The sequence below is a fragment of the Gracilinanus agilis genome, chromosome 4 (assembly GCF_016433145.1).
Source record: "Gracilinanus agilis isolate LMUSP501 chromosome 4, AgileGrace, whole genome shotgun sequence".
NCBI lineage: Eukaryota > Metazoa > Chordata > Mammalia > Didelphimorphia > Didelphidae > Gracilinanus > Gracilinanus agilis.
In genome coordinates this window covers 117,358,468-117,383,146 of record NC_058133.1, presented here as the reverse complement: position 1 = coordinate 117,383,146, position 24,679 = coordinate 117,358,468, and the positions used below count along the sequence as shown (strand labels likewise).

The 24,679-nt window shown below is 36.1% G+C and overlaps 1 protein-coding gene across 1 annotated transcript in view; it reads right to left on the bottom strand.

Annotated features, from left to right (window-relative positions):
- Positions 1-24,679, bottom strand: part of TRAF5 (TNF receptor associated factor 5) — a 60,852-nt gene that overhangs the window by 1,946 nt on the left and 34,227 nt on the right. The window contains 8 exon segments of the mRNA XM_044676995.1: positions 1,130-1,270; positions 2,740-2,832; positions 7,920-7,994; positions 8,869-8,946; positions 9,737-9,901; positions 13,671-13,772; positions 16,226-16,283; positions 16,904-17,128. Coding sequence (XP_044532930.1) covers positions 1,130-1,270; positions 2,740-2,832; positions 7,920-7,994; positions 8,869-8,946; positions 9,737-9,901; positions 13,671-13,772; positions 16,226-16,283; positions 16,904-17,128 — 937 coding nt within the window.

The window sequence follows — 24,679 nt, the reverse complement described above, 5'->3', positions numbered from 1 at the left end:
GGTTAAATTGCTAAATGTTTGCACCTGAACTCAAATCCAACACTATTTTCATTATACCATGCTACCTTCTGACTAGTAGATAAGCTAAATTTGATTTCATTTGTAAATCATTTTGTGTAATCTTTAAAATACTTAATGTCATGTCATGATGAAGAAATATTAATAAATTATTGCTATTCCATAATTTCCAAAGTAAGCCTCCACCTCTCCTTTCCCCACCATTCTACCCACTACTTCCACTCCACCCCTCACAGTGCTAGGAAAAGATACATACAACAGGTACTAAGACAATTGGATCAAAGTATTTAGAGCTAAAAGATAGTGTGATGGCTCTAGCATATCTCTGTCTCCAAGTTATCTTTCAGCTCTACAAATATTTTTTGTTTTGTCCATTGTCTGGATTTAAGAAAGACCTAGTAATGCAGATTAAACTTAAAGGTGAGGGTGAATACTTTAAAAATATTTTTCAGAAAGCCTTGTTGCTAAATATTTATTAGCATACTTTGGTATCTCTATAAACATTACTTGAGCTTAGCAAGAATGCAGTAGAGGACTCAGGGAATAAATTCATCATCAGAAGACTACTGACTACTATTACTAATAATAATTTGCTTTTATATAACATATTAAGGTTTGCAAAATGCTTCACATCCATTATCTCATTTAAGTTTCACAGTACCTCTGCTTTGAAATCATATAGTCCAAATCCTTTATTTTACAAATGAAGAAACCGAAACTTAGGTGTCCCCTTTCCTGCCTAGTTAGACATACTTATCATCAACTATATCCCAAGAAAGTAGTCCTTTCTGCCAACTTCTGAAGTCTTTTTAAATATCATATGTATTATCATGATGACTTCACTATCCAGTGGGAGTCCATTAATAATTTATTGACATTTGTATATTTCAATGTCATTTTATCTCTAGAGATTTTGGAAAGATCATAGCATTTCTTTCCAAAAGAATTAACTTCACTTTATTGACTAAATGGCATAAAACTGCATGTTCTTGCAGTGACTCTGAGGTCAACAGAATATTATTGGTCCAACAGATAATAATAATTATTATCAAACTTTGTAGGCAAACGAGAGGAAAAAACTGATTTTGGATAGAATGGTAGTATCTCTCACCTGAGTACTTGCCAGCAAGTTACCATTTTTGCCAAATAGTTGTACAAACTGTCTAAACTCCTTTTCAAATTTCTTCACAGTTTCACTTAACTGCTGAATTTTACTTTCTTTTAATTCTAAGTTCTTGTGTAAGTCAGAAATCTAATCAAAAGAAATTAGAATGGAGAAAAATCAGGCCATTAAAATACATAATTTAGTTTAGATAATGAATAGCATTAGTGGAAAATGTCAATTTGGCAGCAAGGTTCTCTAAATGTCTATAAGAGCTCAAAATTTTTTTGCCAGCTCTTTTTTAAAATTTTTACTCTACCATTGATAGGATTACCATTAAACAATGATATGGTAATATAGTACCTTAAGTAGCAATGACCACAATTAATTCAAAGAATTACAGGACTATTACCAAGTTTCTTCATGCATTCTACATGTGTTTAGGGAATGATCACCGTATGTAATTGCTATAGTAGATACTATGTGGAATACAAAAATATAAGCATAGTTCTATTTCTCAAAAATGTTGATAATCTAGATAGGGAGATAAGACATGCAATAATAATGATACCTTACATTTATATAGCACTAGAGTTTACAAGCACACTTAAATAAATTTCATTCAATCTTCCTGGCCTTGTGAAGTAGGCAGAATATTATTTGTTACTTCCATTTTAGTTATACAAAAACTGAGGCTTAGAGAGGTTAAATTATTTGTCCACGAGCATATGGGTTGTTGGGGATGGAGCTGGCTCTTGAACCCAGATCTTTTCATTCTGATTCCAGTGGTTTTTCAACTGTCCCATAAAGTACACAAAGCAATTAGAAAACAGAGTGGCACGTTTTATGCCATTTTATCAGGAGTTTGTTTTTAAATATTTTTCTGTTACTCATGGCCTGATTTCATTTAGACCATATGTAATTTTATGGAGATTTACATGGTTACCTTGAGGCTATATCAGATAGTAATACTAAGCTTACACGTAGTTGAAAAATTCTGTTTCCTTCCTACAGATAGAAGAGGATTTTGTCCTTTACTTGATTTTGGAAGATGAAGCCCTGTGGACCTGAAATAGAACTAAAACTGGCTATTCGTGCCATACATGTATCTAGATGTGGACTTTTCAAGGTAAGAAACTAACATCTAACAAAAAAAATCTGCAAATTTCATGGTTCCCTAGTTGTCCTTGCTGGCAGTGTTAAGTATTGGCTGTTTATTATTAGCATTTAGGCTTGCATTATTAGCCTTGAGATTTACAAAGTATTGCATGTATGCTTCCTTATTCGATCCTACTGTGAGGGATATACTATTTTTATTTCAGTTTTATGGATGGAGAAACTGAGGCCAAAAAGGAGTGATTGCCCAAGATCATACATCTATCTGTTAGGATCTGAAATTAGGTCTTCCTGATTTCTCCAGGCTTTTTATCCATTGGGCCAGCTTGCTACCTTAGTGTTTGTCCATAATATGTAAGGAAGACATAAAGCATGTCAAATTTTTTAAAAACCATGAACAATTACTTCACAGAACAACACCTTTCCCATTGGCTTATATTAATGCATAGCAAAATAGAAATATTTAGGGATTTTACTTCATATTTCTAATATTTTACACTTACTTGTTCTTCTAACCTGGAATTCCTTTCTAAAACCAGGAGCATGTGTTCTCTCAAGGCAGAATTCTCATGTTTCTTAAGATTACTCCTTTTGTCCTTAGGAGAAAAAATAGAGAAAAAGACAAGCAGTTAAAAGGCATACCTTAGAGATGGGAAAATAGGGTCATTTTTTGTTAAGGACAACCTTAATTTCTTTGCTCATTTCTGTTCACTTGCTTTAAGACAGGGTTCCCTTCTGGTTCTAGGACTGTATGACAAAACAAATCTGAAACTTTATGAAGAACAGGGACCACTCTTCAGTACTTTAAGGAAGATGAATGATGAGCTGGATCCACAAATATCGTCAAATGGGATATCATCCAACTGGGGTCAGAGGAAAAAGAGAAGAATCCTGGTGTTTGGTGACTCCTGCTGAGGTGACTTGGAACATCCCTTTGTCTATCACGTTTGTTACAACAGAGAATGTCTCAAGACTTGTCAAAAGTTATAAAATTATGAAGATAGCTATGATACTAGTGGTGGCATTTTTAATCACCTGCTGTTGACTGAGGCAGGTGATGCAAAAGAGAAATAACCAGGACATAAACAGCTGGTTAAATGATATCTGAAAATGTGATTTGGATTTTTGGGTCATGGCTGAAAATGTGGGAATGACAAACTCATCCTAGGCATAGAATGCATTTAACAAGGCTGATATTTGGGGTGTCTTAAAAAATCCAAAGAGCTTTAAAGAAAAAAAATGAGGAGGGAGAACATCTCCATTTTATATTTGCTGAAGTAGACACTATAATAGAGAGCTGCTACAATGTAGGAGGACAAATTGTTACTGAGATACCCAGATGATGAAAGAAACAAAAAAATAGAAAAAAAGTCACGAGTAAAATGAACAACTTCAAATATCTACATATAGATACATGCAGGTTACACAACAAGCAAGATGAAACGTGGGTCCCAGTGTAAGGAGGCAAATTTGACTTCCTAGGTATCATTGTGACTTTATGAGATAAGAAACATTACTATAATGTAGATATGAACGGACATAGCTTATTCAAAGCAAAAAAGACAGCTAAAAAGAGATATACGGAGGGAAGCATTGCCATCTAAGGAAGTAACTCATGAAATAGTACAAAAATCAGAGAGCAAAAACATGGTAGAGATCATTTGGGTGAAGGTCATTGGAAACATAAACAGAAGCAGTTTTATCATCTGAGTGTACTATAGACCACCTGGGCATAAAGAGAAAGTAGATCAATTTAGAAAACAAATAATAAGCCTGGAACAGAGACAAGCAATAATAGTAATGGGAAGTTTAATTATTCCAGATATTTGCTGAAGTCCTACCTCATCCCCACCTCAGCTTCTCTCTGTCCAAAATACAGTGGCCACTAGTTCTTAATGATGATTTCGTTCTCAGAGGTTTGCAAAGTACTTTATGCATTTTCTCATTTGAATCTCACAACAACCTGGGATGTAAGTGCTATTATTATCCATATTTTACAAATGGGGAAACTGAGGCACCAAACGACATTAAGAGATTTGTTAAGGATTATAACTACCATGTCTTAGGAAGAATTCAAATTTGAGCCTCTTTGACTCAAGGCTCAGTGCATCATACATTTTTCCATCTAGATGGCAGTGACTTGATCAGATATGGGCTTTAGGAAAATTACTTTGGTAACCTTATAGTGGATGAACTGGAGTAGGGAGAGACTTGAGGCAGAGATAAGACATGATGAGGGCCTTACTTAAGGTGGAAGAGATTTGTGAGTAGAGAGGGGATAAATGTTGTGGAAGTAGAAATGATAAGATCTGAAACCTGAGTTAATGGTATGGATGAAAGTGGAGAGGATGATCATCAAAATTGTGAATCTGGGTGGGTAGAAGGATATTGGTGCTCTCAACAGATATAAAGAAGTTAGGAAGAGTGGTGGGTTTTGGAAGACCAATAATGAGTTATATTTTAGAAATGCTGAGTCTGAGAGGCCAGTGGGGCATCCAGTTCAGAATGTCCTGTTGGCAGTTTGTGGTGCACAATGGAGGTTGGCCAAGAGATTAGACCTAGCTTTAGGATACACTCACAGTTTGCAGGTGTGAAAGGAGGAAACCAAAGAGAAAGCAATATCTCAAAAATCCACAGGAGATAATATCCAGGGGGAAAAGGGGTTTTTCTTATCAAAATTCATGGAAGAAGTCAAGAAAGATGAGGATTGAGAAAAAGGTCAATAGATTTGGAATGAAGAAATCAAGGAAATCTTTACAAAGCATCGTTTCAGTTGATTGATAAAGTTAGAGGCTAAGACTACAAAGGGTTGAGGAGAGAAAGTGGAGGAAGACTTACCTTTTAGGAAAATCACATTGGCAACAAGTATGTGTAACTTTTTCTCGGAGTTGGACTGAGAGCCATAGGAATATAAATTGAGGGGATCTGAAGAGAGTTTTTTAAAGATGGGGAAGACTTGGGCATATTTGTAAGCAGTAGGGAAGGAACTAGTAGATAAGAGAGAAGAGATGACTGTGGAGTAAACTTGCCAGAAGAATAAAGAATTGTTGGAAATGGAGGAGGTATTGACTGAGCAAGCAAAAGGGCTACCTTTTCATAAAAGTATGGGGTAAAGAAAGAGAAAATAGAGGATACTATTAAGGGGTTATGATAAACAGAGAAAAGGGGAAAGAGGATATTCATAGCAAAAGGTCTCTTTGTTCCTCCAAGTATGAATCAAAGTCTTAAGCTGTAAGGACTTGCAGAGGAAGTGGTATGGGGGACTGACAAGGAAAAAGAAAGTATAGAACAGTCTCTGTGGGAATGGGAAATAGAATCAATTAGAAATAAATCAAAGTTCTACTCTGCTATAGTAAGATTACATAACATAAATCTTTAAAGGATTCAGGGAGCATGGTCTCATGATTTCCTCTACCTTTACACCAGGAACTATACAGTTTGCAGCACATCAGGAGGGAATCAAGGAGGAAAATTGTGGATTTGGCAAGGTGTGAATGGAGATAGGATAGAGGACAATAGAAGAGAAAGAAACTTGGCAGGTGATCGAAGTTAGAGGCCAGAGTACAAAGTGCTGTCATATATAGGATGTCATATTATGAATTACATCCTAGATTTGGGGAAAAGGAATTTCTAAGGATTGAGAGGAAGCATAGGATAGAAGCCCATGAACTAAAATTCTATAGGGAAAGTCAGCCAAGATGGGAAAATGCTAAAAAAATTCTAAATATGCAAAAGGAAACAATTCCAATGAGTAGAAAAAGTAGGAATTGTCTAAAGAAATATGTGGATACATAGAGTATTTGCTAATCAACTTAGATTAAAAGAAATGTATAAAAAATAGAAGCAAGGGCAGGAATAGTATGAAAACAAAAGCATGATATAATGCTAAAACCCCAGATGAGCTGAGAAAGAAGAGAAAACCAAATAAAGACAATAAAAAAGAGGTATTTAAGATGTACTAGTGGAGAAGGGAGGATTAAAGAAGGGAAAAGATCACTACCCAAGGCAGATAGGATGATACTATCTTTTAAAAAATATTATTTTATTTTCATAAAGAACCATTCCTCCTGCCTCACCCTACCCTGTACCTCATTGTCAAGAAAGCAAGAAAAACAAAACTTCTGTTAAAAACATTTGTAGTCAAGCAAAACAAATTCCTGCATTAGTCACGTCCAAAGAAAAATATGTCTTAATTTACATGGAGTTCATTGCCTCTTTGTCAGGAAGGAGGTACCATATTTCATCATAAGTCCACTGGAATTGTGGTTGATCACTTTGTTGATCACAATTCTCAAGTCTTTCACAGTTGTTTGTCTTTACAATATTGTTATTTTTTTGTATAAATTATTCTCTTGATTTTGCCCACTTCACTCTAAAAGCTGTCTTTAAAGTACCCCAAAGGCAGTCATGTGGAGCAGGGAATAAATTTGTTCTTTTTGACCTCAGAAGACCAAAATAGAAGCAATGGATGGAAGTTGCATAAAAGAAAAACTAGGTTTGTAAGAAAAACTTCCTAATACTTAAAGGTTGATTGGACTGACTCAGGAAATACGAGTTCCCTCTCTTTGCAAGTCTTCAAGTCAATGCCAGGTGACCACTTGTCATGCAAAGTGATCATTTGTCAGACATGTTGTGTAATAAGAACTCTTTTTAATTTAATGAATTGGATTAAATAGTTACTAAAGTCTCATAACTTTGAAATCCTGTGACTATACTATGATACGTGATGATCTCAAAAAATAATGGTAGGTTTTTCAAAGGGGAAGATAAAACGATCTGATTATTAATGGCATGTCTAATTCGAGATTGAATCTTCCTTTTCCCTAAGGTCACATGCTTTTTGTAGTACACGTAGCTGTAATCAACTAGCTGTTATCTCCAAAAATTTCTTATCTACTTGGTGGATTATATTTGTCAAATTTGTAGTTTCAAGGACTGGATAATCTTCATTCTGTAGCTATCTAATGTATACACAAAGAATGCACTCTAATTTAAATTTCAGCCCAAGTTAAATTAGACACACACACACACACAAAAATCACAATATATTTTCAATCCAAAAGGAATGATTTGTAGTTTTTTGGTGCCATTACTGCCTATAATCATTATATATAATTGAGAGATAATTACATTATTAATAAAAATAAACGTATTTGGGCTCAAACTTCAAATAATTTGGCTCTTCTCTTTTAACATTGACATTTTTAGCAGTAGGGTATATCAAAAAGGAATCTCTGAAATTGTTTTCTGTCCCTACCTCTGCCCTACCTAACATATACTTCAAAAACAGAGGTTTAGAGTCATATCCAGGGGCTGATAGCTAAGGCTTCCACTAACTCATTTCAATCATTCTTGACTTATTATTATTTATTTGATTCTGTAATAGAAACTATTTCAGGAAAAACTATTTTCCACACATTTTTTACAAAGTCAATTCAATTTAATTTTGTGTTGCAATAAATTGGGAATCAAGTATAGTAAGAAAGTCAAGAAATTCGAGAAACACTGAAAGAGCTGCAGTCAAAACTGAGAATGCCAATCACTACCATATTCCCAGAACTTTGGAAGACCTTTGTCTTTAGTCTGTGTGCAAAAATACTACCAAGGACAAAATAAGACTCTGAAATAAACCGTATAGGAATGGAACAGGGAAGGACAAATGAAAAAGCATCAATTTACATACCTTTACAGGACAGCCATAATGTTTATAAGGACATTCTTGTTCCACCTCGGGACACACAGTAATATGCTCATTTACCTATGAATATGAACAGTCCCAAGGTATAATAATATGTTATTGATTCAACTATTCTTACTTAATCAACAAACATTTATAAAATTACTTTGTGCCAAGCAAAACCAGTCCCTGCCCTCAACGAGCTTCCATTCAAATAGGGAAAGTAACATGAAAATAAGAAGTTTGCAGAGTAGTACACTCCCATGGTTAATTATTTATATTTAGCAACAAAAAGATACAACATGAATAGAGATAGGTCAATGTAAATTGATTTAAAGAGGCCTAGACTACTAACAACTACAGTTACGAGATGAAAGGTTTTTGTAGGTGGTACTGCATCATTGCTGTCCTAGTTTGGTAGGACCTGCACAAGCTTACAATCTGTTGACATAGACTTTGAGAATTCAAGGCCTTCTCAGTGTTATTATATGTAGGACTTTAGAGTCAGGCCATACTTAGAACAAGATTTAGTATTGATGAGGCCCTTGCACAATAAGCCAACTACCATGAAAGGTTTATGGGAGTCCATAGGATAAGACAGTATAAGTGGAGGAAGGACTCACCTTGATGAGATCATACATCCATAGAAATATGGAAGTAGGTGTCCTATAATGTAAAAGTTAGGGAAACAGAGATTGGGCTGGGTAGGGGGAAAAGGAAGGGGATGAGTAACAGGAGGAAAAAACTGGTGTTTATGTTTGCAGGGGTGAGGCTATGAGGAAAAAATGAGAATGCTCAGGACTACAGAAGGGATAAAAATGAGAGAGAAGCAGGTAGACAGGGCCAAACAATAACCTTAGATCTCTGGTATTGTCCTCTAGTATTATCAACCACACAGTACTGAAAACTACTAAAAATTTTTAATAATTCTATTTGAACTCTTTATTTACAGTACCTTAGTTCTTGTAATAATCTGTAAACAGTTATTGGGACAAGATACAGGGTAGTTGGGACAAAATTGTTCCTTGTGATTCTGAAAAACAGAATAGATGATGAATGGAAAGGCATATTTAAGTACTGTCTTTTCTTTTTAGTAGGGGTTAGAAAGGGAGATCTCATCATGTGTATATACTTATAAATATCTTTTTTTCTGTACTGGAAACTCTTGAAAACCAGGAAGTTATGTTGTTGTCTCTTCTAAACAGTGAAGGTTCTTAAATAAAAATTAATAACCAATATAACATTGAGCCAAAACAATTGGACGAAACATGAAAAGGAAGTCTTCCAAATATTTTATCATTTTTAAATCAGAATTATTAGTTCATGGATTGACCACACAATAGCACATGAGGTGCCTGATTTTTAGGAAATGATTAGGGTAGGGCTCCCATTTTGGGAGGTGATATAGTTCTTAGCCACATTGCTATAGTGGCACAGATGAACACATTAGTGATAATGTTTTCAAGAGCTAATCTGAAAAAAGACCCATATGCCTGGCTATTTGTTAGCTGAAACCTTATAAAGTATGTTCAAAAATGTTAACAGCCCATTGCTATGTATATCACATTACTCACAGTCACAAACATATGCCTCTACTTCTTAAGTGAATTAGAGCTGAAATACATTTATCCAAAGAAGAAATATTCATAACAGGAATAAAAAGTTTATGTTAGATGCCTTTCTATATTTGAAATTTTTTGATTTTGAGAATCAGTTATATAACCCACAAAAGTAGAAATTTTTAAAGCTAAAAGTTTTTGGTTAAATAATGTATTGTTTGTACAATAACTTCTATTACAATCATTCAGATTACTCTGACTTACCTGTAAATTGATCATCACTACATTCTTATTACAATATGGGCACATTTCCTCTCGAAACTGACAGTGTAATTCCAGGTGGTTTTTCAAATCTTTTCGAAGGACTCTTTCCTGACAACACTCATTAGAACATTGCACAGATTGAAATAAGCACTGTAGAAGATGATCCTAAAAAACACATTAATATTATTGTGCTCTCAATTAATTAACAAGAGAGAGGATACCTAAGATCATCCTAAGGGGGAAAGGGCAAAAGGCAGAGGTTGAGGGGGTGGAAGAGTATGATCTAAACATCTACAGTGTGCTAGGTACTATGCTAAGCATTTCATCAATATTGTCTCTCTTATCCTCACAACAACCCTGTGAAGAAGGTGTTATTTTTGACCCTGTTTTACAATAGAAGAAATTGAGATAGGTTAAATATCTTGCCCAGGATCGCATGGCTAGTATTTGAGTCTGGATTCAAACTTAGCTCTTCTTTACTTTAGGCCAGTCCTCTATCCACTGTATTACCTAGCAATCTCTAGTTCTATAGAAGGAACTATAAAAGATATATGGGAAATAGTAACAATGTGATAAATGTAGTATGTGCTGCCACTATATTTGATCCTGCTGCTTTCTAATTTTAATCCAAATTATAAAACTAAACTTTCTGCTAAGAAGGTAAGCAGTGGGAAAGAAGAAGGAGAAGAAGAGGGAAGAAGGAAGAAGGAAGAAGGAAGAAGGAGAAGAAGAGGGAAGAAGGAAGAAGGAAGAAGGAGAAGAAGAGGGAAGAAGGAAGAAGGAAGAAGGAGAAGAAGAGGGAAGAAGGAAGAAGGAAGAAGGAGAAGAAGAGGGAAGAAGGAAGAAGGAAGAAGGAGAAGAAGAGGGAAGAAGGAAGAAGGAAGAAGGAGAAGAAGAGGGAAGAAGGAAGAAGGAAGAAGGAGAAGAAGAGGGAAGAAGGAAGAAGGAAGAAGGAGAAGAAGAGGGAAGAAGGAAGAAGGAAGAAGGAGAAGAAGAGGGAAGAAGGAAGAAGGAAGAAGGAGAAGAAGAGGGAAGAAGGAAGAAGGAAGAAGGAGAAGAAGAGGGAAGAAGGAAGAAGGAAGAAGGAGAAGAAGAGGGAAGAAGGAAGAAGGAAGAAGGAGAAGAAGAGGGAAGAAGGAAGAAGGAAGAAGGAGAAGAAGAGGGAAGAAGGAAGAAGGAAGAAGGAGAAGAAGAGGGAAGAAGGAAGAAGGAAGAAGGAGAAGAAGAGGGAAGAAGGAAGAAGGAAGAAGGAGAAGAAGAGGGANAAGAAGAAGAAGAAGAAGAAGAAGAAGAAGAAGAAGAAGAAGAAGAAGAAGAAGAAGAAGAAGAAGAAGAAGAAGAAGAAGAAGAAGAAGAAGAAGAAAACTAATTTGGACATGGGAAAGAAGAGGATTAGGAGGCAAATATAGATAGTTTGCATTTAATTGTATTTCAATTAAATTTAAGCATTTACTGATCATTTGTTATGTACCAGGCAATATTCTAAGTGCAAGGGAAGGAAATATTTTTCACAGCTAAGTATAAGGGAAGAGCTCTTGCTTAAAATAAGGGATAGAGACAATCAAGAAGATAAAATGATCAATTTCAATTATGTAAAATTTTTTGTACACATGAAAAAAACAAATTCAATTTAAAAAGGAAAAAAGATTCAAATATCTAAGAACAAGAGCCACCTCCCAGTATATAAATGAAGGATATGTACATGTAGTTATCAAAAGAAGAAAAGCAAGCTATCAGTAAACCATATGAAAAAATGTTCCAAATCACTAATAAGTCAAATGCAAATTAAAACAACTCTAAACTTCTACCTCACATCCCTCAAATTAGCAAAGATTTTAAAAAAGGAAAATAATAATTGTGAGAAGATGAAATCAATAGTGCAGTGTTGGTGGAGTTGTGAATTAGTCCAGCTAAATACTCAAGAGATACTAAACTATAAGCCTTTTGCTCAGTAATACCACTACCAGGCATATACCTCCAAAGGGATCAAAGGAAAAAAGTAAAGGACCTATATGTAAAAAATGTAGAGCAAAACTTTTTGTTGTAGCAAAGAGCTGGAAAGAAAGGGAGTACCTGTCAGTTGAGAAATAGCTGTAATGGAACATTATTGTATCCTTAGAAATGACAAACGAGATGCATTTAATGAAACCCAAGAAAACTTTTAAAAAATAACAGTGAAATGAGTAAAATAACTCAGTGAAATGAGTAGCACCTAGAAAATAATTTATACAGTGACTACCACATGGTAAAGATAGATAAAGGAAAGATTAAGAACTAATCAATATAATGACCAGACCCAACTACAAATGAAGCATAATTTCCTCCTTTTGGTAGTAGGTGATAAATTAGAGATGCCAAATGAGACAGATTTTCAGACCTAGTTAAACCTATAGATTTTTTTTTCTAAATTTGTTATAAAAGATGGCTTTCTTCTATGGTGGGTAAAGCAATTTGGGAAGGTAGTAATAATATCAAAGAGAAGGAAAAAATGAAACATTTCTTTTTAAAACTCAGAGCAAAAGAAGTTCAAAGAGAAACACAAGGATGCTAGCTTTGGAAACAATGTGTTGAATTTGTTATATACTTTTTAAAAAAATAAGGGACATGTAATAGTTATAGTTACATATAAAAATATTTCAAAGGGAGAAAAGTGAGAAGAGCAGAGATGATGCGACAGGAAAGCTGGGAAGTGACCAGAGGTTTAGAACAAAGAATAAGTTTAAGATTAATGAAATAAAAATAAGAATAGCACATCCTAGTCTTGATCTCATATTCACCACAAATGTTCTCTCTCCATGATACAGCACTCTGAATATTTTTCTAACTGGCCACAATCTCCTGTGGTCTTGTAATTTAAATAAGGATTGGGTTATGGTTTTGGTGGATGATGGCATGGTTATCACTGCCCTTATTTAACTTAAAATACCATAACTAGGTGCTCCTTTGTCAATTTAATTGACTTTAGTATATTAGGAGCTGCTTTCCTTTTCTTCTCTATTCCTCTTCTTGTTTCTCATTTAACAAACTATAGCCCACCAAATGATAACCAGGTGGCACTATAACTCCTTAAGGGCCAACCATTTAATGACATCTAATTTGTCCACATGGTAGGACCTAGCCCCAGAAAATGTTTCCTCACTGGCCTGTAGTCTTTGCCCATTCCATATTGAATAGCTTTAGTTTTATCTTTATTAATCTCCATTTATTCCTGACACACTGCTAAGCAATGAGCCAAGTTAGTTAAATACAAAACATCTCTGCTTTCCATGGACTATTCCCATTCTTGCCTTATTCATATCATGAGGATATCTTTAGGAATGTCCAGGGTAGTCATGAAATTCTTAAAACTCTTTCGTAATTGAAGTGAACTTAAATTTATATTTGTTTTGAGTTATCATTAATTAATTATTAATTACTTATTAATTAAGAATGAATGTTGTGAATGAATGAAACATATGAAAAACTTATTTTTGAAGAAAATAAGTTTCAACAACCTCCTGGCAGTTTGCTAAATGTTAGAGACACTAAAGTTATTTGTGGATATGTCTGATGTAGATCAGCCAAAATAAAACCATTACATCTTCAGCTTGAGGTTTCTATTTGACAGGAAATTTCTCTAGCTAAATGGAAAAGTGAAATTAAATGAAAGCTTGAACTGAAACCTTAAAGAGAAACTCACTTGGGCTCCCGCTTTAGCACTGCCCCCACTGAATGCACGATTTCCTCTGTTTGTATTTTATGCAAATCCTTCACATACAATGGCCTTTCTTTAGTGAACATACTGGCTCTCTGGCTGTGTGAGTCTTATCTCTAACTATAAGCTCATAGAAAGAACTATGACTATTGGAGAACATCTGTTACATTTCCGTGTGCCCATAATGGTTTTAGTGATGGAACCTCAATGCCAATTAAAAGTATATTATCTCAGACCCACCTGGTATCTCCCCAGAATCGTCTTGGCAGCACAATGGGGAGCATTTTTGCAAAAAACTTGTAAGTTGAGGACTTCTCGTTTGCAGCAATTATCTTTAAACACCTAAACCCCCCCCACAAAAAAACATACATCACATGTCAAGGTTCATGAAGACAATCTGGCCATCAGACACACTTCACAAGAGGAGGAGGGCTATTAACTAATTCTATAGGTGGAGACTTCCATACAGAGACTTGAAGACTTTTTGAGCAGGAACATTTTTCTTTCCTTGAAAGGAAAAATCTGAGTCACCATAAAACTGAAAAAAGTCTGTCATAGATATATATGGCTCTGACAGAGCATTTATTGCAGATGTTGGATCTGTTGCATGAGGAAACTAATTGTGAACCTGACCTCAAATTCTCACAAGAGGTGGGGCTGCGGGTGAGATGATACTTCCTGCCTTAAGAGTAGACAATCACCTTATTCAAAATATCACCAACTGGGAGGACCTAGTTACTGGCTTAGGGTAACATCAAGGCTTCAGAAAACTGTTTTTGTAGGGACAAAGTTATCTGTAAGCATGTCCTTTAATTCTGCCAATCCAAATTCATCCCTCAATTCAAAACTTCATTCAACAGCTTCAGGAAGTTCTCCCACATTAATAGCCCTGCCTAAAAAATCAGGATCCCCCCCTCCTAGAACTCATATACTTAGCTTGTACTATATTAATTTTGCTCTCTTGCTTTTTATTTTTTTAACTCTTACCCTCTGTCTTAGAAGTGATCTCCATTCCAAGGTAAAAGAGCAATTAAGGCTTTTGGGGTTAAGTAACTTGCAAGGGCCACACAGCTAGGATGTGTCTGAGGCCAGATTTGAACAAAGGACTCCCACCTCCAGGTCTGGCTCTCTATCCATTGAGCCACCTAGCTGCCCCTGCTATACTAGCTTTTCAATATCCTTCCATGAGACTTAAACCACAGGATCACAGTGACCATATTTCTTTGCTATCTCCATATATAATTCAGTGAAAAAATTTTAGAACTTCATGAAAACCAGCCCCTCTATATATTTCTAGTCCTTAAGAGAACTTTTTTGGAGCAAAGAGAAACCTCTTTCAGCTCCAGCCTTTCTATTCTCCCCAAACAAGACATATGCCCTACTTGGTAATCTAACTCTTCCTAAAAAGAGTTTAAGAGGCCACTTTGCTTTTGCTTTCCCAAGCCTCTAACAAAGCATAGCTATTGTCGAAGGCTTGTAAGGGTCACTAAAACGCATTGTGAAACACTAAACTCAGCCAAATGCAGACCCAACAGAAGGCAAAATAAAATTTCAGACTGCATCAATCAAATTATACCAGTAGAATTAACTGTACCACTAACAATTACTGTACACAGGAAAAGCAATGAGGGAGAGAAAGAATACCAATTGTTTGAAAATTCCACACTAGAGGGAAATCAGAAAATCATTACTTATTCATTTACTAATTCACATATATACACAAAAACACACATAAAAACAGATCCACCTCTGGCCCAGCATAGTGTAATATAAAGGGCATCAGAACAAAACTCAGAAAACTGGGTTCTAGATCCAGCTCTACTATATTTGGTGGCTGGTGCCTATGGGCCATCACTAAGTCCCTAGGATCTATAACAATGAAGGAGTTGGATGAAATGATTCCTAAGATACTATCTAGCTCTAAGATGTGGTGATGATTCCTTGATTCTATACTCTGTAAGTTCCTCCTAGATTGTGTCATCTATATTTCTAAATGTTACTTGTAGTCTATATACCAAAAGGGAACAATCTGATAAAAGAAGGAAGTCCTGGGACATGGATGGGTTGTGCCAGTACTTATTGAAGGGTACAGTCACAAATTATATTATGTTAGAATGGTGAAAATCATCTTAATGAACTCCCTTATTTTATAAAAAAGGAAACTGAGACCCAAGGAGATCAATTGTTTTGTTCAAGATTACACAGGTAATAAATAGCAGGCTCAAACTCAGGTCTTTGGATTTAATACCATACCACCTTTGGATGTAATACCATCAATACCATATAACAGGGATAATAATACTACAATTCCATGTTATTTACTATATTGGGGCAAAGGGGAGGTAGGGGAAATATTTTAATTACATTGGATTCCTCTACCTAGCTTTGATAGCAATATCGAAAATTTCCATTTCCAGAAATTACAGTAATGACATTGTGTGCACATGTCTGTGTAGGGGTAAAGCCCGGGTGTGAGTATATATGTGACATTTGTGTATATGTGACAGCTTACTATAATAGTTCAATGAACTTCAATACATCTTGGTGCTCTGGCCTGTTATTAGAGCTGAGGCAGCTGAGTCCCTGGACAAATTTTAAGAACATACTCATGGGAACCCTAAGCATCAGGAAAGTCTTTGTCTCCCAATATTCTGTCCTCATTATCTACCCTAGGAGAGACACTGGCTAACTTCTACATGACCCAGAATACAACTGAGACTTTAAAAATTAATCAATTAACATTTATTAAGTACCTACTTTGTGCCAGGCACTGTGTTAGATGCATGCCTACTTACCTCCTTGGGTTTGATAATCTCCTTATCTACTGGGCAGATGGATACTGTATTTAATTCTCTAGAATTAAAAAAAAAAGCTAATAGTTAGTATTTACCTTGCTGAGAGTCAAATGCCCATATCCAATCATTTCACCAAATTATTACCAAATTACCCCACTTCCTAGCCCCAGAGAGTACAACAACTTGGTTCCTAGAGTCTAAGAAAAGAGCAAATCTAAAAATGCTGTGATTTAGTCTGAAAAGAGAATTGGTAACCTGAAAGTTAACAGCTTCTTTGCTTACAAGCTAATTCAAGTTACAAGCCACCCTTAGCCTAGTTCTATACTTTGAGTATAGAAAGAAGAATTCTGGGGAACAAGTACGTTTGCCCCTTATTACCCTCTACTCCTGACCAGCCCTCCATATGAGTTGGCATGTTGTATACTACAAATGAAACTTTGTATTTAAGAAACATAAACTATATATAAATCCACTAATAATTTCAAAAAGAAAAGACTATATAGTTAGGTCCCCATAGAAGTGCCCCTAAGAAGTGTCCTGGCAAAGTCCTCCCTCTTATTTCAGAAAATTCAGAAAGCTAATGAATATCTATGGCTGATGTCTGGGTGCAAAAAAACACCTTCCTGATTGTATCTGGTCGTAGACTAACTCAACTCAAGCCACAGAACTTCTCCTTACCTCAAGGATAGGATACAGTTCTCACAGAATCGATGTCCACAGCCAGTCTGATGCGGGTTGTGAAGAACAGAATGGCACGATGCACATTTATAACGTTCTTCTAATTGTTCCACAAACTGGTAGTCAATGTTGGGTTCAAAGTCCAAGGATATGTAACTACTAGAATTCTGAGGGAGGAAGTCGCCAGAGGCATTCCCATATTCTTCAGAGGTCAAGGATGCCATGCTGGGGGAGAAAACATGCCCACATATCAACACCAAAAGAAATCAGGCCCTTTTTTCCATTTCTTTATAATGATTTATTTACCTTTTCTCATTAGGGTCTCTTTGTACATGAAAATGTTTATAAATCATGAGGCTGGAGAGTACTTACAACTCTAATGAAGCCAGAAGACATGAGTTAAATAAATGAACCATGAGATAAAGAATAGAATTATCACCTCCAGCAGCAGGAAACATGGTAGGCTGCACATGGAAGAACACTATCACCGGCCACGTGCAGAGCCCTGTTCAATGGTTTCTGCACTGAACACTTCAACTTGAAAACACAGATCGCAAGAGCAAAGATAGAAGCATAAACTCACTAAAAAAGTTACTCAACTGTAAAGATGCTAGGGCTGTGCAGAAGTTCTTCCTTAAAGAGATGCAGTTGGTAAGGAATCACTAGCCCAAACTGAATATTAAAAAGGTTTCAGCCATCTGACCAAATGCCTCTGCTTCCTGTGGGTAGTCATAGCAGTTATTACAAGTTTTACAGCAGATGTTCCTACCACTGTTATTCCCAGTGCCTCTAAATTACCAATAACTAGCCACAAATTGTTTAATCTGCAAAGTTTGAAGATGATGTAGAATGAGAAACATGTTAAACATTATAAAATCTTAACATTTAAAAAAAGTCTTAACTATGGAAAGGAATAGCAGTGCTAGGGATGGGGGAAAGAGAAGGAGAAACATATTAGTTACAGACTCATTATGAAATATAGCAAAGTTAATTTTAATTTTTTATAGGTAGATTTGCTTAGATTTTTATTTGTCCTAGTAACAAAGCATTGATTAAAATTTTTACTTTTTAATACACAAAATTAACTATTTCAAGATCTCTTTTTATTACTAAAATATATAACTGTAATTACATAGAACATGCCACTATCACATGTTAAACTATCCAGTTATTTTTTGAAAAACAAAAGCAATAAAAAGAATTATGTGCATTGTGTCTGTGTATTTTTTAAAAGAAGGGTCACCTAAGCTGGTTATTAGCTATCACCCACAAATGTATAATAATAATAATAATAATTTTATCCTCACAACAACCCTGGATGCTATTTTTATCCTAAATTTACAAGTATGGAAACTGAGGCTGAGAGATTAAATGACTTACCCAACGTCACACAACTAGTAAATGAATGAGGCAGGATTTAAACTTAGGTCTTCCTCATTTCAAGTTTGGCATGTAAATTGGATAGATAAGATAAAACATAGTAATTTGTAGTAGTCTACCAAATAAATAATCAAAGTTATTATAAGTGATGATTTATATAAATGGATCATATTTGTATTTTTGGTTTAATGCTTTTATTCCAAACTCCTTTAGGATTCTAACTGATAGAGACATGATATCCTCGTGAGCAAGGAGAAGTGTTGACTGGGAGCTAGTTAAATTAGGCATATTTGTAGTGATTGGATAACTGTACCCAAAGATTGTTGATTAATGAATGATGTATCCTGGAAGCAATACTCTAATAGTATGCCACAAGCCTTTACTTTAGCTTATTAATCATTTTCATCAACAAATCAGAAGAAGTCATAAAATTCATTTATAAAGTTAGCATATAATTAAAAACTAGCTGGAAGAGTTATACACTGGATGAGAGAATTTGAAAAGAATGTTAAAAGAGTAAGAAAGGCTAGAATGAAGGGCAAAAACTAGTAAGATTAAATTTTAACGGGCACAAATGTAAAGTCCTACATTTAAATTCTTTTCAATCAACATAGGTACAGAATTGAGGAGATCTCTACAGTCCCTTCCAATTTAAAGATTTTTAAAATTCCCTTATCTGTTAGATTTTAGTGTCTGTCATGTACTCTTTAATCTAATCAACTGGTCAAGTTAGGCAAATAAATCAATCTGGATATTAAGTATTTAAATATCTCATCTGTATATTAGTTTGGTTAGATGGTCTTAATGATACTGGAGCCTATTTTTTTACCCTTCTTCAATAGAGGATCCTTTTTTAGTAAATCTATAGCAAGTGTTTTAGATTTAGGTTTTAATAATTGCAGTTAAGCTATCCACATCCAGAGAAAGAACTGTGGAAACAGAAATGCAGAAGAAAAACATATGATCAATCACATAGTTTGCTAGGGATATGATTAGGGCTTTGATGTTAAAAGATCACTCTACCACAAATATGAATAACATGGAAATAGGTTTTGAACAATGATACATGTATAACCCAGTGGAGTTGCTTGTCAGCTTTGGGGGGGGGGGGAGGAAAGAGTGGGGGATGGGGATTATGAATCATGTAACCATGGAAAAATATTATAAATTTTAAAAAAATCTAAAAGAAAAAAGATTGCAGTTAAAATATAGCTTCCCTTCGGAAAACTGAAAAATTCACAGAGGAAAAAGTAGGATTTTATAAAACTCAGAAATGAAATTAAAAACTCTAGATACAAGATTTTCTTGGTAGCGGTTGGAATCAAGTGTTCCACATATATTTTAACTGCAATCTTTTTTCTTTTAGATTTTTTTAAAATTTATAATATTTTTCCATGGTTACATGATTCATAATCCCATCCCCCACTCTTTCCTCCCCCCCTCCCAAAGCTGACAAGCAACTCCACTGGGTTATACATGTATCATTGTTCAAAACCTATTTCTATGTTATTCATATTTGCGGTAGAGTGATCTTTTAACATCAAAGCCCTAATCATATCCCTAGCAAACTATGTGATTGATCATATGTTTTTCTTCTGCATTTCTGTTTCCACAGTTCTTTCTCTGGATGTGGATAGCTTAACTGCAATTATTAAAACCACCTATTTCTATATTTTTGTAATTATTCCTTATGTACATAATCCTTTAAAATCCCCAAGTATAGCATATCTTTGCTCTTATTTATATGTATAACTAAGTAGCCAAACTCATAAATGGATCTGTGTTCCAAATGATGGATGTTTTGATTGGATGTTTCCTCTTACAGTTGGATGATCCAAATGATTAGATGTTTCTTCCTACAAGACAGATCACAGCCCATCCAGACCTATTCATTTTCTGACATTTTTTTTTAAATCCTTACCTTCCATCTTGGAGTCAATACTGTGTATTGGCTCCAAGGCAGAAGAGTGGTAAGGGTAGGCAATGGGGGTCAAGTGACTTGCCCAGGGTCATACAGCTGGGAAGTGTCTGAGGCCAGATTTGAACCTAGGACCTCCCATCTCTAGGCCTGACTCTCAATCCACTGAGCTACCCAGCTGCCCCCATTTTCTGACATTCTTGTTCATTCTCTTGACTAAATTTACCACAGGAAGTCCACACAACATGCTAGGGAATTGCCCTGATTTCTCTTACGTAAACAATGTCAATATGGCAGAAACAGGGAAAAGAGTGCTAAGGATTACAATTGTTAGGCCATCTATGAATAGTAATTTGGTATCCCATGTGAATGAATGAATCAATAACATATATAGATAGAAAATTAAACAATCCCTGCTCTTAAGGAGCTCACATTCTAATAGGGAAGACAATACCTATGGAAAGTTTCAACTGTAAATCAGATGGAAAGTTTTCATGATCCTTAGGGTATAAGAGCAAAGTCGATGACAATATTTTTTCTTTAATGTCATTTTCACAGATAAAATCATTTCAGTTTCTGATGTTAAAGTATTTATCAGTGCCAAGTTCTTGGTAGCAAGAATTTTGGTAGGAAGGAGAGAAGGGTTGTTTTCAAAAGATGTGCCAGGCTTAATCCTCATGAGGGTTGCTTCCCAGAATGATGGCTGAGGACACTGGGATAGATTGCTATTGCCAAGGTCCTTGGGTCCTAGGTGATCTCCTTCAGAGTCTGAGCGAAGCGGTAGCCAAGGTAGTAGTGGTGGTTTGACTTGCCTGGCACATTTTGCCTTGTCTCTTTAACAGGAGGGGATGGCTACTAGGGCTGGTCTGGAAACAAGCCTGATGGTCTGGGGGTGCTGCCACTCTCAGGGCTCCTGTGCCTATCTTCCCATTGGACTGCAATTGGTGGTGGTAGTGATGAGGACAGTAAGTCACTTCTCCACAAGGATTTCTCCCTTCTTTGGTAGCTACAATGATCAGAGGCTGTGAGATGCTTGCTCAGTCCCCACCAACACTGGCATAATTATGCATAGAGAATTGTGAATGGGGGCTCATAGTTTTCCTAGGAATATAGCATCTATGGCCTCTGGGCATACATTTTTACTGTGTAATAATAATAGGATTTTAAGGTTTGAAAAGCCCTTTACAGAGATCTCTTTCGAATTTTACAATGCTTTTGAGGTAGGTGCTATTATTATCTCCATTTTATAGATGAGAAAATAGGTTGAGATATTAAGTGATATGCCTAGAGTAGCATATCCAGTGTCTAGGATAGGATTCTAACTCATACCTTCTTGACCCCAAGTTTAAGGCTCTACCCATTACATCGAACTAATCTCATAACTCCTCCCCCTGCTTACAAATATACAGTTTCTGAGCAGTGGTCATCAGACATTACAATTACCTGATAATCACAGAGGAAGCCTTTGAGGTACTCCATACTGATCCTATGTAAACTCTACTCTTGCTCTCTTCTACCTCTGGTCCTTGTTCTGCTTCTTTCTCTTCTCTACCATCTTAAAATCAAATACTTTTTTAATTCCACCACAACGTCCACCATAGTGCTATTAAGTGCTCAATAAATGCTTGCTGAATAATTGACTAAGAGTTCCTGATGTTGGCTTCAGAAGCATATCTCTCACTTTAAGAGGTCTTCAAAAAGCAGATTTCATACCTAGTCCTTGTTAGGCTAAGTGTTTTCAGGATCAATCAACCAAACAAACATTATTTATTAGATGCCTACACTTGCTTAGCATTAGATACACAAACATAAAGAAGGAAGAATAGGTGTTCTGTCTCCATCAAACTGGGAGCCTCACAAAGGTAGAAATCTCATTTTCTCTTTTATTCTTTCAAAAGTCTCAATCCAGGTATCATATCATATAGCCATTTGATCCACTTAATTGATGGATGGACAGCTCTTTCTTCAGCTAAACCCTAAGAACTTATTATCACCATAGCTGTGCAACTTGAGCTTCTAATGCTTTAACAAAGCTCCTATGAGTATTGATGACTCATTTGAACAAATGTGGTATGAGTATTTTCTTCCCTGACCACAATGTAAAATGTGAGTGGAACTATGGGTTCCACTGACCACAATGTAAAATTGGGGTGAGTGGAACTATGGGTTCCACCTCTGCCTTTTTCTCAAACACAATATATATATACATATATATATATATCTCATGTACCATACATACTCCATAAACAGTCACACTACTTCAAAATACAAGGACCTATGTGTGAGCATTGGCAAGTATATCTTGTTCACTTTTGATCATTCTAATTAAGAAGAGGAATAGACACCTGAATGAACTTGAAAAAGCATGAAGAAAGGAATAAAGCATTTATCAAGCTCTTACATTTACTAAGCCCTGAGGATAAAAATTGAAAAAACAGTCTCTGCCCTCAAGGAGCTCACATTCTAATAAGAGAGGTAACATTCACAGAAGATTTCAGCAGTAAATCAGATTGCTTTTCCATCTGCCTCTGCTAGGGTATCTTCAGTGACTTCCAATAACATACTAAGTAACAGTCAGGCATTCAAACCTCCATCATCTGGGATCACCTTATTTTTTCAGGCATATCACCGTAGTCACTTACACATATTTTTATTTTCCAGTGAAAAAGACTAATTTCTTCCCTGCCCCTGTGCCTCTGAGTGAAGAAAGAGCTTTTAAAACCCTAGAGGGCCACATAAATGAGATCTATGATTTGCTTGTGCCATTCCCTAAGCCTAGAATGTTCATTTTTTTTCAACTGATGAAAAGTTCATCTCAAATGCTCCCATCTTAAAGGCCTTTCTTCATTTCCCAGGCTAGTAATAATCTTTTTCAGACTGAGGTCTGAAAACAAAGTCCTTCATTTTGTGCCTCTCCGATGGACTTTCCAGGTATTAGTGACAATATTTAAACTTAGTATCAAATGCAGTCTTGGCCCCTTCCCTCAGAATAATAAGATACAGAGACAGACAGACAGACAGACAGACAGACAGACAGACAGACAGACACACACACACACACACACACACACACACACACACACACACACACACACACACGAGCTAGAACTGCCAGGTTCAGAAGTTTATTCTCTAAGGAGTTTTACCAAAAGAATATCACCAGCTATGTATTTATCATTCTGTAGCTCATTCTCATGATTATTTTTTTCAAAGATACCTTTATTCAGTCAATTTCTATTTCTAACAAATATGATATTTTTGGGGGAAAAGGAGATGTGTGATATGGATGCTAGTTCATTTAAGGCTGCTTCTCCTGGGTTGGCATACTTCTAAAGGGCTCCAGTTCCCATTGTCCTTCTGAGTAGAAAATAGTGTTACCTGCTTCAGGCCACTCAGCATCTGTCTACAGCAGGAAGAAGCAGAGCCATTTCCTGGTAGCCAGGTCACTCTATGGACAGAGCATTAGACCTAGAGTCATAATGGCCTGAGTTCAAATCCAGCCTCAGATACTTACTAGCTGGGTGACCCTGGACAAGTCACTCAACATCTGGTTACCTCAGTAACTGTAAAATGGGAAAAATAATAGCACCTATCTTGCCAGGTCACTATGAAGATTACAATGAGATAATATTTATAAAGTACTTGGCACAGTGCCCAGCATCCAATTTCTTGTTTCATCTTTTGAACTTTACTGAAAGGTAAAATCTAAAATATGATGAAGCAAATTAGAACTTATTTCCTCAAACACTTTATTCCAGCTGTCACAACCAGAATTACCTAGCCCTTACTGCTCTTCTGCCTTAGAATTCATACTAAGATAAGAATTTAAAAGAAAAAAAAATTCGAAGCTGCAGGATCTCCCATTCCTTGTGTTATAGTGGGGATGTTTGTTGCAGGATGAGTTGGACTAGAAGACTTCTTTGGGGCGACCGACTCTGAGGTCTAGGGCTTCCAGTCACTTTCTCTGGAGAACCTTCTGACTGTAGTGGTTCGATTGTTGTCTCTCCCCTTCACCTGGAAGCTTTGCCTTCCCTTGTATCCCTGGACATAGAAGATGCTTAACAAACACCGTTGACAACTTTTCCACTGAGCAGCCTCCTCACTGGTGAGGCGCATCTTGAGTCTCAGACACCCACCCATCACGCTGGTAAGGGTTGGGGAAAGGAATAGAATCATTGTGTAAGGCCCTCTTTCAGCAGTTCATCTGAATTAAGGAAATGCTTAACTGCCTGCTGTAGGGAGAGGTGCCAGGTGCTGGGGATGGATTCCGCTCATTCCATCTGGGATTGCTGGAACAAAGGCTAAGCTCCACTCTCCCTCGATTGTTATTTGTTCAATCGTGTCTGACTCTTTATGACTGGCCTCATTTGGAGCTTTCTTAGCACCTGTTGTGGGTTGCCATTTCTTTCTCCAGTTTATTTTAGAGATGAGGAAACTGAGGCAAACAGGATTAAGTGATTTGCCCAAGACCATACAGC